At 34.6% G+C, this 15,617-nt stretch overlaps 1 protein-coding gene across 1 annotated transcript; it reads right to left on the bottom strand.

The window, feature by feature from the left end:
• Positions 1–810: 810 nt before the first annotated feature.
• Positions 811–2,392, bottom strand: LOC132064931 (cyclin-dependent kinase inhibitor 7-like). The gene is made up of 4 exons (XM_059458106.1): positions 2,050–2,392; positions 1,874–1,929; positions 1,454–1,651; positions 811–1,127 (listed from the first exon to the last, which is right to left on the bottom strand). The coding sequence occupies exons 1-4, from the start codon at positions 2,290–2,292 to the stop codon at positions 1,058–1,060; spliced, it is 567 nt and encodes a 188-aa protein (XP_059314089.1). The 5' UTR covers positions 2,293–2,392; the 3' UTR covers positions 811–1,057.
• Positions 2,393–15,617: the final 13,225 nt, after the last annotated feature.

The following is a 15,617-nucleotide window of genomic DNA, read 5'->3' as shown; positions in this document are numbered from 1 at the left end:
ACCAGTGTATCAATTTATCTGCCTTCCAATCATGCACCATGTTCAATATCAACAGTTGACTATGTCCTTTTAACTGTCTTATCCAACTACTAACTCTTTAAGTAAATCAAAGCAAAACAATTATTGAACCCAAAACAAAAAGTACAGAAGATTAATTAAAAGACAAAATATTGATGAAACAAGATTATGATCCTCACATCACCAAGACTTAGCAAATTAAGCAAACGAGACATATGCATATTTTTCTGGGCGGTGGGCTAATCTCATTTACTTCTTTCCTTCAAAAAGCATGGCCATCTTCCTTAAAGCAAAATGACAAAAATCTTTAAATCCTTTTAAGTCCTTTCACATGCCCAACGAAAATACGAAATAGTCGTATATATGCATGCCGACATTTCCATGAAAGACTCGCTTCCATCTCTCAACCGAAAAAGAAGAAAAGAACAATTGAATGGGCACTTCCAAATAGAATCACCTCATGATATTCCAAGCAGAAAAAAACAGCTTTCAACATTTACACACTTCGGTATCCTCTCCCTTTAAGAAAAGCCAAAAATACGCCCAAACAAAACAAGCTTTTAAACATCAATAATAAATTTATAAAAACAAAGTGGACACAAGAATGCTAATTAGTTTGTATTTCAAATTAAAATTCCAGATTGGTCACCAATTTTTAATGCCCAACACAGATATTTAAATCACTGGCTGGCACAGTAAGTCTCAGTGTACTTTTGCCATCAAAAAAGAGAACCAAAACAGCACACATATTTTAATGCAGATAGTTGCTACTCATGGAGAAGGTTGCTGCAGTTTGCAGAAAGAAGGTTCAGTTATGGCACTACTAAAATCAAGGGAGTTTCACATAAATAGCTTCTTTACACAAATATGGAAAGACGAATGGCTGTACACCCATAAAGCTAAACTAAGCTGAAACAGTAAAATAGTAGTAAATGCTCATCTAAAACTAGAAATGGAAATAAAATTAAACGATCAGAGTATTGGATTCCTCGCCGTGTAAATTTGATCAGCAACTTTTCTTCATTGATTCATTAATTCTTCAAGGCTTCAAACTAACCCACTGGTAACGTCCTTCTAATGGCACGTCCTTCACGATATCGTAATTGTACCTGCAAGCACCATAACAAGGAAATCATTACTACCATTTCCTCTTTTTTCACCTTTTTTTTTTTGTCACACTAAGGATCTGTTTGGCCATGAAAATTCCAAACAAAATTTAAAATTGTATTTGGAATTTGGAAAACATCTAAAACCTTTGTTTTTACTTTTTTTTTTTCACACAATCAAACAAGGAAATATTTTTTAGCATAAACTATAACCAAACACAACTCTAACTTCAAAAAATCCAAAGAACGTGAAAGTATTTGATTTCTTTGAACAAACGCATACTAAAATGAGCTGGTAGGGGCGTATGTTTGTTATCATGCGCACTTACTTTTCTGCGAATCTTTTTTCCTCGCGCTTTTCTGCTGCTGCAAAAAACTCTTCAATCTCCGCTTCCGGTGGAATCTTCGCCGCCGCAGACGGCAGTTTCCGATGAGCATTAACGGCTGACGTGGATTTTTTCGTTGTGGTTGATGATGACTCCATTTCTTCCGAGTTTCCACAATGCTCAATTTGCTTGAAACTTTCACTGTTCCAGAAGAAAATAGACAAACAAACGATTAAAAAATAAAAAAGTACTTAGATAAATTGAAACGCGCTTCTCTACATCTAAAAACACGTAAAAATAGCAAGTATATAGAACATGAAATGAACTCAAGTAGAGGAGAAGATTTTTCTTACGGTTTCCAGTTGGAAAATGAAGAGAAGCGAATTTGTCACTTAAAATTCTGGAAGGAGAAGAAAACGTTACCTGAAAGCGCCGTTAAAAGAAGCTGAATTGTCAGTTTCGAATCCTTCGGCCTGCAGCTAGCAATTTCAAAATTTAAAAACCGAAAATATTTTGAATTTATTCAAGCAGTTATGGCATTATTTTAAACAAACAATAAATTGAGGAAGTAAATGCGTTTTTTGCATTTAACCTCTCACCTTCAGATCTAACGATTTGAAAATACTCTTCATAACTTCACCAGACTCTTTACAATTACTCGAGCACAGCGAATAATTCATCGGAATATTAACGGACGTTACAGATGTAGCCGGCGAAGTTGAATTATCACTAAAATTAGCAGAACCAAATTTTCTTCTCTTTGTTGATGAGCTTAAAGAACTCGTCACCTCCACATCATTATCTCTTCTAATCTTCTCGCATTTCCTAAGATAGTTTTCCATTTCTTCATACAAAAAATATGGAGGTTTTCATGTATTTTTACATGAATATGATTATGGTAAATATGTGGAGTATTTTATATAAATGTATATGCATTTACTTTCTCTTTCCGTCACTCTCAGTATCATTGACAGCTGAAATTAGTTAGAAAGCAGAGTAGGGGTAAAATAGGAAATTCATACGGGGTGGATTTTAATCTAACGGTGGAGATTAAATGAGGCGGTTACGGGATGAGAAACATGTGGTCCTAGCTCCGTTAACGGTGACAGCGAGCACATGGGAATGCCGTTAAGAAGATCTGGCCGTTTCGTATGAGGAATGATTACCGATGGATTATCGAATCAGTAAGTGACACGTAAGGGACTTCACGTTACGAGTGGGTTGACCGCTTAATGCCGGTAACAGTAACCGGGAATCAAAATGGGTAAACTGAATCAGGTAGAAAGTTGGTTACTTTTGTTTGGTAAAAATGGCGTAATATAAGTAACAGAACCGAAACGTACATAATTTTCATGCAGTTCGTTTCTAAAATGCCTTTCCGGTAAATGCAACCAATGCTTTTTCATCAATTCTTTTTTTTGTAGTTTATTTTCTTTTTATAAAAGAAAAATTAGTTTTCTTTGTGTGAAGTACTGTTTGGATATGAAATGAGACTTCGGTTTCTTTAAAGTACTAGTAATAGTTGTGTTTGGTGGAGGATTTTCTTTTCTTTTTTATTGTTTTCTTAATCTAAATTTTTCAATTATATTGTCCCTAATTTTTACGAAATATAAAATGCTTAGTGAATGATAATCATCTAGCAATTTACATATTCAAGAATAGCCCCCGAAGAACCTAGCTAGAGGCTTTTTAAATTAGTTTACAGATCAAATCGAATATGTAATTATTGAAATAATTGTTGAATACTCAAACTATGATATTCAAGCACATGATAACTTACTTCTCAAGTCAATAATAATGATTAGAATTTTAAATTCTCTGATCCCTAATGCACAGAATAGGATACAATTATATCTTAATAGTTTTACGCTTAGTTCTTGTTTGGTCCAAATAATTCATACTTTCACTACTTTCAAGAGGGAGAATTTGGAAGTTGACGACACACAAAATTCTAACTCTCCAAAAGATGTGCGAAGTTCCAAAATTGTCCCTTCTGGAAATCTTGTGCTAATGTATAACTGAAGAAACTTCTCTAGCACATGTAGTGCAAGAAGACATTTTATATATATATATATATATATATATATATATATATATATATATATATATATATATAATAATAGTCTAGAAATTTAAGACAAAAAAACAAGGAGTGTCGATATATGACCACACCCAATTCATACACATTGGGGACAATATAATTTGTCAATTCGTCAGGTGTTTGCACTGATTTTCTTATTATAATTGGATTTTTCTTCTTTCTAACTTGTGATCCACAATGTAGCCCTGAGGGCTTTGAGTCTTGCTTAAGGAAAAATTTGCGTGACACAAGTGTTTCTCGTTATTTTGTACTCTCTTTTATATAGTGGATTGCCCATCTCCGCACATGTGACGCATGTCGATTGATTGAACCACGTAGAATTATTGTGTCTCTTCCTGGTATATTTTATTTTTGTTGTCATCGTTATCGCCTTTTCAATTCTAACAAATTCATCACTCTAGCTACCACAATCGTTACTATGTTATAATACTTCGCAATTACTTAAGTATACTTGATTTGAATCCTTATATAAAAGGTTAAATTGAGACAACTGCAGAAGGGAAGCTCATGTACATTTGCTCAAGAGTGAAGTAAAATGAAAAGTTTATCTAATAGCTTAGCTAAGGAATTCTTTAGAATACTTTAATTTAGGTTCCTCCTAAACCACTTCTTATTTTCCTATGTATGAAATTGGGAGAGAGGTCGTTCAGTATTATTAACAATAATATACCCAAACAAACATGTTTAAAGATTTTAATATGAAGGAGAAAAGAAATCAGCCTCAGATACACGAAAGCTATTGATGATCGATCCACCTACTTGCAAGACTCAAAGAGTACTTCCCTTCATTAATTACTAATCCAAGGTTCCAAGCCTCTGAGTCAACCGGGGCTTTTTCAAAGATTCCCATATTTTCACAAGTTAAGTAGATGCGATATATAGAAATTTTCTTTCGCAGTTGTGGAAGTAGTTCTGCTGTTGGCATTATTCATGGTGTTACCATAGAAAATATTTTATTTGAAGACGGTGATTGTGTAAAAACTAGCACACACATGGATATATTCTTAAGAGAAAGAGATTGGTACTTTAATTTTTCTCTATGGTTAGCTGGTTCAAGATCTTGAAATATAGATACATTTAGGAGATATATATGTCATGGAAATTGGTCAAGTACATACATTATAATAAGCTGAATTATGATTGGCAATAGCTTTGGTTATTAGCCTTATCAAAGAGTCGTTATTAGCCTTATCAAAGAGTCTCCGAACTCGAATGCAAATAAATACTTGCACTTAATTTGAAGGGGACCTCCCCATGCACGACTGATATTGTATGGCACTTAATTAATTTCGTATGGGACAATGTGTGTAAAATGACTCAATTCCCCTACTTAAAATAACCTTTGACTTCAACTCCTAAGCTTATTATTTCTTCAATTTTGTAATCGTACGTGGCCTATTTATTTTCAATTACTTATAGTACTACGGCAAAATAAAAACATAAAAGAACAATACGGAAGGGCTGTATGATGTTTGAATTTGCAGGTATTGATCGAGAATTAGAAAGAAAAATAGAAGTAAAAAGCACTTCTCGCCTATTTCTTTTTTGTAAAAAGTTGATATTCGGTATCCTTTAGCTCAACTGATCTAAATTTGTGGCCTTCGGGATCTATTATTAATAGGAGAAGCACTTCCTACCAAGAATTTCTCCATTTCCACAAATCGGAAGTTTTGATTTAAAGTCGAGGAGTCTCATCCATATATCCCACCACATAAATGTGCATCCGTCCCCATGGTTGACATTTTGTTTAATGATTGAATTCTTTTGAATTAGTCGTGTGTTTATTTCTTTATGGTTTTTACTTCCCTTAATGAAACCCTTGATTCCGCCACTCTCTATAAGAGCAACAATATGGTTGAAAGAAGCATGTAAAACTACAAAGTAGAAGTATGGAAGTGGAGGAACTGAAAATTTAAGCGACGAGTACCTTCCCTGTATAGATATTGGACGAGTAGTTAGGTATTAGTTATGGTTGAAATTAATTAAGAAGCATATAAAATTAAACTACAAAATGGAAGTACGAAGTAAAGGAATAAGTGAAAATTTGAGTCTGGAGCCTAAAGGGTATAAAAATACACGGTATAAACCAAAAGGGGATAGCTAAAAATATATATACCAAAAGGGGTATAACGTGGACCGATCCACGTTGTACCCCAACTTTTTTTTTCCTTTGTCAGATTCACAAAACGAAACAAAAAAAAAATTGTATAACGTGGACTGATCCACGCTATACAAAATTATTTGTATAACGTGGACTGATCCACGCTATACAAAATTATTTGTATAACGTGGATCAGTCCACGTTATACCTTTCATTAATTTTTTCTCCCGACGTTTTACAAATAGTTTGTAAGACGTTGCCTCTATTTAAATCATATTCGGCTGTGTTTTTAAAAAAAAAAATTATTGATTTTTTAATTTTTAAAGCATATAGTTAATTTCAGTGAATAACTCAAATAAATATTTTAACACATGCAATAATTAAATATGTGTTATATATAACAGAAATAAAAAATAAAATATAAGTTAAATAAACGTCACACATTAACTGAGTAATAAATGTTAAATTACATACTAACTATTAAACGGCACAAGACATGTTATATATTCTTGGAAGATTACATAAGGAAACAACAATCGTACAAGTTAAGAAAAAACATAAAAACCAACAAGCAACAACAACTACTGATTTACAATCAGAAGAATTCTTGTTATGACACATTTGCTTGCACGTACTACACTTTCTAGCCATGCGAGCGGAGCTATATCCATTTCATTCCTCCTTCTAGTTGTAGTCCGCGTTCTTGGGGTTCGCTCGTATTCGGTGTTTAACAATTAAAGGCGAGGGGTTAGGTGATATGCCTCATCGCCCAACGGTGAAAATTTTCCATTGTACGTTTGCTTGTAAACTTTTGCAATCAGTAGTGCTTGCTAACATAGTCCTTTGGTTGAATTCCGCGGATATCACAAAATTTAATTGCATGTGAACATGGCATATGGTAGTTTCTCCACTTCCCACACGAATACTTTTTCCCTTCGGCAGAGACTTTTTCCCTTCCGCAATCAACAAATCAGCAAGGGTGCTTCTCTCAACAAACCGATCAACAAGATTTTTAAACGTATAACGGACCATGGCAGTAACGGGCAATCCACGAGCTTTCTTGATAAACCGTTGTAAGACTCGGAGACATTCATTGTCATAGCCCCCACACTATGACCGTTGTCCTTATGCAATGTCCATTTCTCCTCCGAAAGAGATTTTAACCACGGATACGCTTGAGGTGACATTGTTTTGATTTGTTCCATCCTCATTTTATACTTCTTCTCCGTGCTCGTAGCCGCCAACATTATTAGCTTCTCAAGGTCAACGTTGAGGACCTTTTTATTGAAGTTGCTTTTCAAATACCGAACGCAAAACCTATGATGTGTGGATGGTAGTTGTAACCAATCATGTGTTTGGACACGTTGCAAGATGCCACGATGACGGTCGGAAATAAGTCCAATTCCTTGTCTCTCACGAACAATATGTCTCCACAACAACACAAGGAACCATGTCCAAGACTCAAAGCTCTCACGTGCAACAATAGCATATGCAGTTGGAAAAATGTTATTGTTCGCATCAATTCCAACAGCAATTAGCAGTTTCATCTCATACTTACCGTACAGATGAGTACCGTCTACTGAGATGACAGGCCTACAACTTTTGAATCCATCGATGCTTGGTTTATAAGCCCAGAAAAGAAACTTGAATATGTGTTCACCTTGCATTGTAGTTAATTGGTGCTCCCACTCAACAACGGTCCCCGAATTGAAATATTTTAAGGCAGCCATGTATCGGGCCAATGTCTTGAAAGAGGTTTCAAAATCACCAAATACCATTTCAATAGCTTTCTTACACCCCTTTTGTGCTTTTCTATAACTAGGAGTAAACAAATGCAATCCTTTTATTTTTCTGGAACCGACTTAATCTTGATGTATGGATCGACCATAATATATGGTATCAACGTAGTAGCAATTGGGTGGCTGTTCAAATTGAAATGATCCTTTACGTAATCATCCGTGAGACAAGCTTGTGGTGGAGATCCTCTTTACTGCCTTCCACATACCACTTGAAATTTCTCTAAAACGGATCATCCACTCACATCCCAACATATGATGCTTGCAAATAACCCTCCAAAATTTACCTTTGGAGTGATCACAAATGAACTCTTTCTTTTCTTTGAGACAATATTGTCTCATTTCTGCGCCTTTCATTTCCCGCATTACGAAATAATATACCTAATTGCATAATACAAGAAAATTATCAACCCCCTAAAAATGGGCCAACAAATAAAAAGAATATTCATTGCCACCATACTAACCTAATCGATAAATTCGATTTATTACAATCCCAAAGTGCGGATCGAACGGGCCGTCATCTCTCTTGAAGGCAAAATCATCGGGCCTTCTTCATGTTATCCAAATATAGAATCGCATTAGAATGGTAGCTAACGTTACCATCACTTCGACGATAATGTCTTCATAAGAATGACCATCATCATCGGATGAGTGATCATCGTCGTTTGTGTGATCTAATGGGATATCACTATCTGACTCATCGGAGTGATCATTAGCTACATCATTATTGCTCACAATTTGTGTGAGCTGAGTTAATAAGGGGTTTTCTTCAAAATCGTTATACCTACAAACATAGGAAAATTCAAGGGGTTCAAATCTCAGAAACAATTAGTTAGAAGTGTATATTTTGTGATGACTGAGGTAAAGTTAGGATTTTGAGTTTATATGTTCTGAATTTTAGTAAAACAATTTATTGGCTTCTAAATAAATTATTTTTATATACAAAACATATTTTTAAATACAAAGACAAGGTGTAAATCAGATCTATTAAATTTTACCGAACTCGTTAGCAGAACTATAACTTCGTTCTGGTGACTTGACCCATTCAAATTATCTCAAATATGGAGAATATTAGGACTATATAGAGAATTAATGAATTTTTCTAACATCTCTTGTATATAATAATGCTAAATTATTTCGTCCTTACAAATTAATGTGTCTATATTTTTCATCATGTGTCTATATTTTACAAGTTTGATGACACAATAATAAGTGTGCTTTTACTATTCTATTTTGAGATAACAGTATTTGCAACTTAAAATACCCGTCATATTGTTGCTAAATGTATAAGCAGAAGATGTCAAACAAATAGCATACGGAGTAAACTTTTCAATTATCTTTACTCTGAAGTCTTCCTATTCTTAGCAATAATGAATTGTTGCAAAACGTTGGCCTGCCAACGTTTTACAACAAAACATCTTTACTATTTCCTTCACTTCATTAGACTTGGTTAGATCTTGGATAGTCTCCTGAGCCAACCTGTACGATTCCTTCACTTCATTAGACTGGTTGGATCTTGGATAGTCTCCTGAGCCAACTTGTACGATTCTTGATGTCCTAAAGCCTAAAAAAAAAAAAATTAAATTACAAGATTTGATAGTGGTCTAAGACACATATAAAGACATCAAACATCTAATGGAATGTAATGTACGTACCGATCTCTCATGCCTACGCCATGTGTTGGTATCCTCTATGCACATTATGCGCAGGATTTCCTATGAAAGTGCGCGAGTGACGTCGATACCAACAAAAATACTCTGATAATGACTCTGGGTCTTGAGTTTCATACTCGGCCAGAATTACCCTTTGTCGACGATTTTCCCACAAAAATTCCGTTTGTGCAAAATTTTCTTAATCCTCCACTGTTATAGCATACCGCTTGTCACGTTTGTAATGAGAAGGATCAATCTCAGCACATGGTCCCGGAATATGTTGCTTCCTACCGAACTGTCTGAGAACGCGGTCTATCATGTGCCACTCTCGATAGATCCCACAAATAAGGGGAACTGCGCCATCCAAATAACTTGGCCACACCGACACCACGGGAGTCCATTAATGATGGCCTCGAATAAGGCCCACACAAACTACGATAGAAAGAACATAAAATTACATGATAATAAAATAAATAAATTACACATAAGCGTAACTATTATATCAAAACGCCATTAACAACCATAATTATGATAAAATACGACCATACATTAGGTTGTCCAATACATCCCTACATATAGGTAGCACAACACGTGCCTCATTTTCGCGAGCTTTACGATGAGTCCACTTTCGTGTAAGAGCCGTGTGTGGCTGAAGGGCCCTGGGTGGTGGCTGCATCGGTATAATTCGCTCCTAAGCCCAAACCTATATTAAAAATTTAAAATAAATACATAAAAACCTTATAACTATCAAATAGGATAACCAAATAAAATTATATAATTTTAAAGGTCACGTACCTGCAATAAGGAAATGAATCCACACACATCCTTGGCTTTCTTCAACGAAGCGCGCATAAACAAGTATACAAATATGACAATGCAGGCCGCTCCCAAGCTTGTCTACTCATTGCTCTAAGGTCGCGCATGTCAAGCAAATAGTCTAAATTAAGTAAGTCACCGGACTTATCCGGAAATATCGTGCCGCCACAAAGCCATAGCAAGTACAACCTAACCGGCCGTTGCCAACAATTTTACGGGGTCGATCCGTAATGTCATCTAAGCCTCTAATATATTCAATTAATTTATTTAGTTCTAACCTACTAACACCATTAAAACAATCCGGACCGGTGCCCAACCAATAAGCTCATGGATTAATTGTTACCACCCAACAATACTTATATTTCTAGCATTAACATCATGCAAGGGATTACCATCAACAACCATGCCAAACATGATCTCAATATCTTGTAATATGATGGTCGCCTCACCCGTACGCAGATGAAATGTGTGTGTCTCAGGACGCCATCTCTCTATAAGTGCAGTGATGACTGCCCAATCATATGATGCACATCCTACCTTTACTACTCCCCTAAATCCACATAGGCCGAAGTAGTCAAGGATGCGAGGATGAAAAGGATGACGCTTCACGTGCTTCCAAAATTCGGTATCCGCGCGGCGTGGAAACAGGCATATGCTCGGTCCTCTCAAGGCACCATCCCACACAGCCTGTGATCGATACTTCTCCTGGAGTGTTAACACATCATACACTTCTGGCCCCGGATGTACGCATACCCGTGGAAGCTCCATACCTTAGATAAAAAAAAAAAATTAAAGTCCAGATCAAGCTATTTGGAGTAACTTACTATTAAAAAAAAATTATTATTCCAATTTTAGCAGAACAAATATGCACTAGCTAGATAAAGTCAACTTCCATTCGCCTTATTTAGAAACCACTGATAGTGGAGCACATTAATACCTATAACGTATAGACAAAACAATTGTCCACCCACTTAGACTTAGGTCCCATATGATAAAGCATTATCATGACATTTTAAGTATCTTTTTTTTGGGGTACTGAGGCATCAATTAAATTTCACTTTTCTGACTATATAAATATCACATTAAAGGTATAATGAAAAACAATTAGTCATTCAGATCTTTTATATACAATCCACAAAAATAACAGTAACATAACAACAAATTTCTTCAAAAGTGCTACTAAACAAATCAGACCTTTTATATAATAATGCTTCTAACAATCATATCTTAAGTTCAAATTAAAATAGCACAAATAAGACAAACATATATCTTATACGTATTAAAATAACACACATAAAAATTAACAATTAAGATATATAAGACAAACAGATATTCTACATCTACTATAAATATACAATATTATATGAGCTAGAAAAAATACCTTAATTTAGATAGCAACAAAAGATAAGGATAAAGAAGTTGCTTAAAAAATTAGACTGTAACGCAAGGTTTAAAAAGAAAATAAATGGAGGAGAAGGAAAAGGAGAAGGAGACGGAGGCGGAGATGAAATTTTGTAAGTTCAGAAGATGGAGGAAGAGGCGGAGGAGAATGGAGAAAAATTAGGGCAACAATGCTGAGTTGAATGAGTCGTGGTCAGTACCACGTTTTACAAATATATTTGTAAAACGTGGACTGATCCATGTTATACAAAATTATTTGTATAACGTGGATCAGTCCACGTTATACAAATTTTTTTTTTTTTTTTCGTTTTGTGAATCTGACAAAGGGAAAAAAAAAGTTGGGGTATAACGTGGATCAGTCCACGTTATACCCGTTTTGGTATATATATTTTTGGCTACCCCCTTTTGGTTTATACCGTGTATTTTTATACCCTTTAGGCTCCGGACTCGTGAAAATTTCATCTACTTGCTTATTGCTTCGGGTTTAAATTGGATAGATCTCCAATTTACTGCCAAAAAATTCTTTAGAGATAATAGTCAAAATACCCCCCAACGTTTGACCAAAATGCCAACTACACACTTAACCTTTTGCGTTGGTCCTATTACCCCCCCGGACAAATTTTTTCGCATTAAAATGCCCCTTTTTTGCTGATGTGGCAGTCCAATATGACAACCCCCAATTATTAACAGGTGCTTGTCCACACGCGCCTGGCCCACGTGCCACATCTTTAATTTCTCCTCATTTTTTATTAATTTCCCCCCTTCCTCCATCCATCTACTCTTCTTCAAAAAAAAAAAAAATCTCTCAATTTTTCACACTCCATTTTCAGTATGAGGATCCAAAAACCCATACCCCATTCTCCTTCATCTTCATCAACATCATCATCATCATCATCATCATCTTCATTAGGAGTTGAAAAAAAAAAATCACACCAACTTCCTCAAATTTGATCCAAAAAAAACCCAAATGTGAAAGGAAGCTTCCTAACACCAAATAGAACAAAGTTCATCCATTAATTTGATCAAACAATCAAGAATTTAAAGAAACCCACTTGGTGTTCTTCATAGCTTTCTCCAAATTCCTAGCAATGGAGTTTAATTTTCCCCAAATCAACTCAAAGAATTAGTGCTTAAACAACTCCAACCAAGCAACAAGTAGCAACTCCAAACAAGCAACTTTCAATCGATTTTCTTTAACAAGATTAGATTTTCAACTTTTTTTTTTTTTCCGCATTTTCATTTTTTTTCTTCGCATTTTTTTTTTTTAATTTGATTTGGGAAAAACCCAAAATGTGATTATAAGAATAATCACTATCCTAGCTCAAATTTATAATTAATTTGATCAAAAATCAAGAATGGAAAGAAACCCACTTGGGTATTAAATTTTCTAAATGGAACGAGTTTACAAATCAACTCAAAGAAGATGAAGTAGCCAAAAGCAACAAGTAGGGCAACTTTCAAATTTATCTTTAACAAGATTAGATTTTCAACTTCTTCTTTTTTTCCGTATTTTCGTTTTTTTTTTCTTCAGCTTTTTTTTTTTTTTAATTTGATTTGGGAAAACATGATTATAAGAATAATCACTATCCTAGCTCTAAATTTATAATGGGTATTATTTGGCAAAAAGAATGGAGATGGGTATTAAATCATTCGAAGACGAAGTTTAAAATGCCTATGTGGCATCCAAAACACGTCGACGTTGTTTTTTAAAGGCTATAACGCGCCACCGAGCAGCGTATTCACGCTCTGTCCACATCAAAAAAAAGTGGGTCATTTTAATACCGAAAAAATTTGTCCGGGGGGTAATAGGACCAACGCAGGTTCGGTGTGTAGTTGATTTTGATCAAACGTTGGGGGTATTTTGACTATTATCTCAATTCTTTACACGCATTTTATAATGTTTCAATTGAATTATGAGATCTTTCTATAAGAGCACAAGGATATATCATTACTGAAAATAGTAATTCATGTTAGTTAGAATTAAGTATAATTTTGTAATTCATGTTAAGATGATCTTCATTCACTTCTTGGCACCAGTATAATATATTATACCAAAAGATCTTACTACTAGATTAATTTATTCAAGAGATAATCCCAAACCTCCGTTATTTTCTTTGTTACAATCGTTTCTAATATCTAAAGCCTGTTTGGCTAAGCTTATAAGTTGCTGAAAACAAAATTTCGTTTTCAACTTTTTTGGAAATGTTTACCACAAGTAACCATTTTGCGCTTAAAAGCCCAAAAAAATAAGTTGCATTGCTTATTAAAAAAAAAAAAGCAAATTTTATAAATCGCTTTTTTTAAGCCTATCCAAACAGGCTCCTAGTCTAGAAGTAGAAAATGTATAGTTTTAAAGAATTTTAGTTCATGGCAAACTTCTATTGTTATATGAGAAGGAAAAGATATACGTACTTGAGATATAAATTGTCATAGCTATATTTTTTAATAATTGTGGTATTCGAGCCAACTTGCGTGCACCGCAACTAATTTCACAGGATACCGACAGCCTCCAGGTATCGAGTCATTCTGGTCTTAACTATACATGTATACAACATAAATTGGTAAACAAGTTAATTCGGAGTCTTAACGGAAAGGGAGTACCTAACAATTCTCATAAAAGACCATAAATGTAAATGAATGAAGACAATTAATAAGTATTTAATAGTATTTATAGCAAAGTATACAATACCCGTTTCAAGTTATGACTATTAAGTTATATATGTCTTTACGAAATATGCATTGATTGCCCAATTTCAACCTTACATCTTTCTCTTAATTGATCTTTAATAATTAAGCAAAAGGAACTAGTGGTTAAGCAAAAATAATTCAAACCAACGTCTACTAATTAGTGAAGAGAATTTTTTCATGGTACGGTCATTTATTGGTATTTGATAGGACGAAAGTCATTCTCCATGAAAACAAAAAAAAATCATCAAAAGGAGGAAAATGACTTCCCTCGTTCATAGGCGAAAATTTTCCTGATAACTATCTTAACTTTTAACTTCATATTACTTGTTTCAACTACCACTTAGACGCAATTATTAATCTCTAGTACTAAAAAATTTCATCAAAACACTTTTCAATTTGATGATATTACTATTATCTTTAACAATTTTTTTTGTTTTTACAAAGAAATTTGTAATAGCTTGGACACACATAGGATTCCCGTTGGTGAGTCCATATTGATCAGTTAAGGGGTGTTGCAAATGGCACACACTTATCTGTAGGGACAAGGCCCCCTAAAAATTAGGGCAATGTCTCTTTTATCTGTTTTGCAACTGTCTCCACATGCCCTCCATTTTATGCAATGTGGAGGACCACCTCATCTTCCTTCTACGCAAGAATGGATGTAACAATTCAGAAGTACGTTTCTATATCCTAACATTGAGCTACATAATAGAAATATATTCTTAAACCACAATTAAAACACTGCAAATAAATCTAAACTCTCTTATTACAATATGCTTAGGATCAACTATCAACCAATAAGCATTTCTAAACAATAACTTCGGCCCAATCCAAGTATACATACACTGCAAATAATTCTAAACTCTCTTGTTACAATATGCATGCTTAGGATCAACTACCAACCAATAAGCATTTCTAAACAATAACTTCGGCCCAATCCCAAGTATATATATTTGTGTCAGCTATGTGAATCCGCATTGATTCGTCATAAATTGACTAGTGTTATGGTGATTGCAACCTACCGTAACCCTCCTCCCTTTATCTAAACTTTTAACCAACAATGCGAAAGCAAAGCACGTCACGCAAGGTAAGGTAAAAAAGAATTGCTTTTAAATATTTTCCGGCATTGTGGACAAACGAGAGAGGACTTGTGGACTTTCTGTGTCCGTGCAACAACTCTCAATCGCAAAGTTTTGATGTGAGATGGGAACAGCTTTTTGATAGCTCCAAGTGCTCTCACATATATTCTAATATCCATTCTGTAAGTTGGACTAAAATTTTGTTAACAATTTACTATCTATAACCTAAAATGGAGGAACCAAAGTACTGACAAGTACATTTCCTTGTTAAAGATTTTTGTCCGGTCCTGTCGATTATTTAATGAAGGATTGAAAGGTACAAAGAGACTCTGAAAGCATGACATGCTACTTAGTTGTCCAAACGGCTTCAAGCAGTGTAGAAATGCCTTGGAAGTAGGGATGAGCATAAATCACCGAATTACCTAACTGAATCGAGATTTAACGTGCCGAAGTTTGATTAACTATACCGGATAGACATTGAATGTTCAGTATTTCGTATCTACTTTTAATTATCGTTGGAAATACCGAACACC

This window comes from Lycium ferocissimum, chromosome 7 (genome assembly GCF_029784015.1).
Source record: "Lycium ferocissimum isolate CSIRO_LF1 chromosome 7, AGI_CSIRO_Lferr_CH_V1, whole genome shotgun sequence".
Lineage (NCBI taxonomy): Eukaryota > Viridiplantae > Streptophyta > Magnoliopsida > Solanales > Solanaceae > Lycium > Lycium ferocissimum.
Note: the sequence above shows the minus strand (reverse complement) of the source record. Positions and strands in the feature narration are given on the sequence as shown.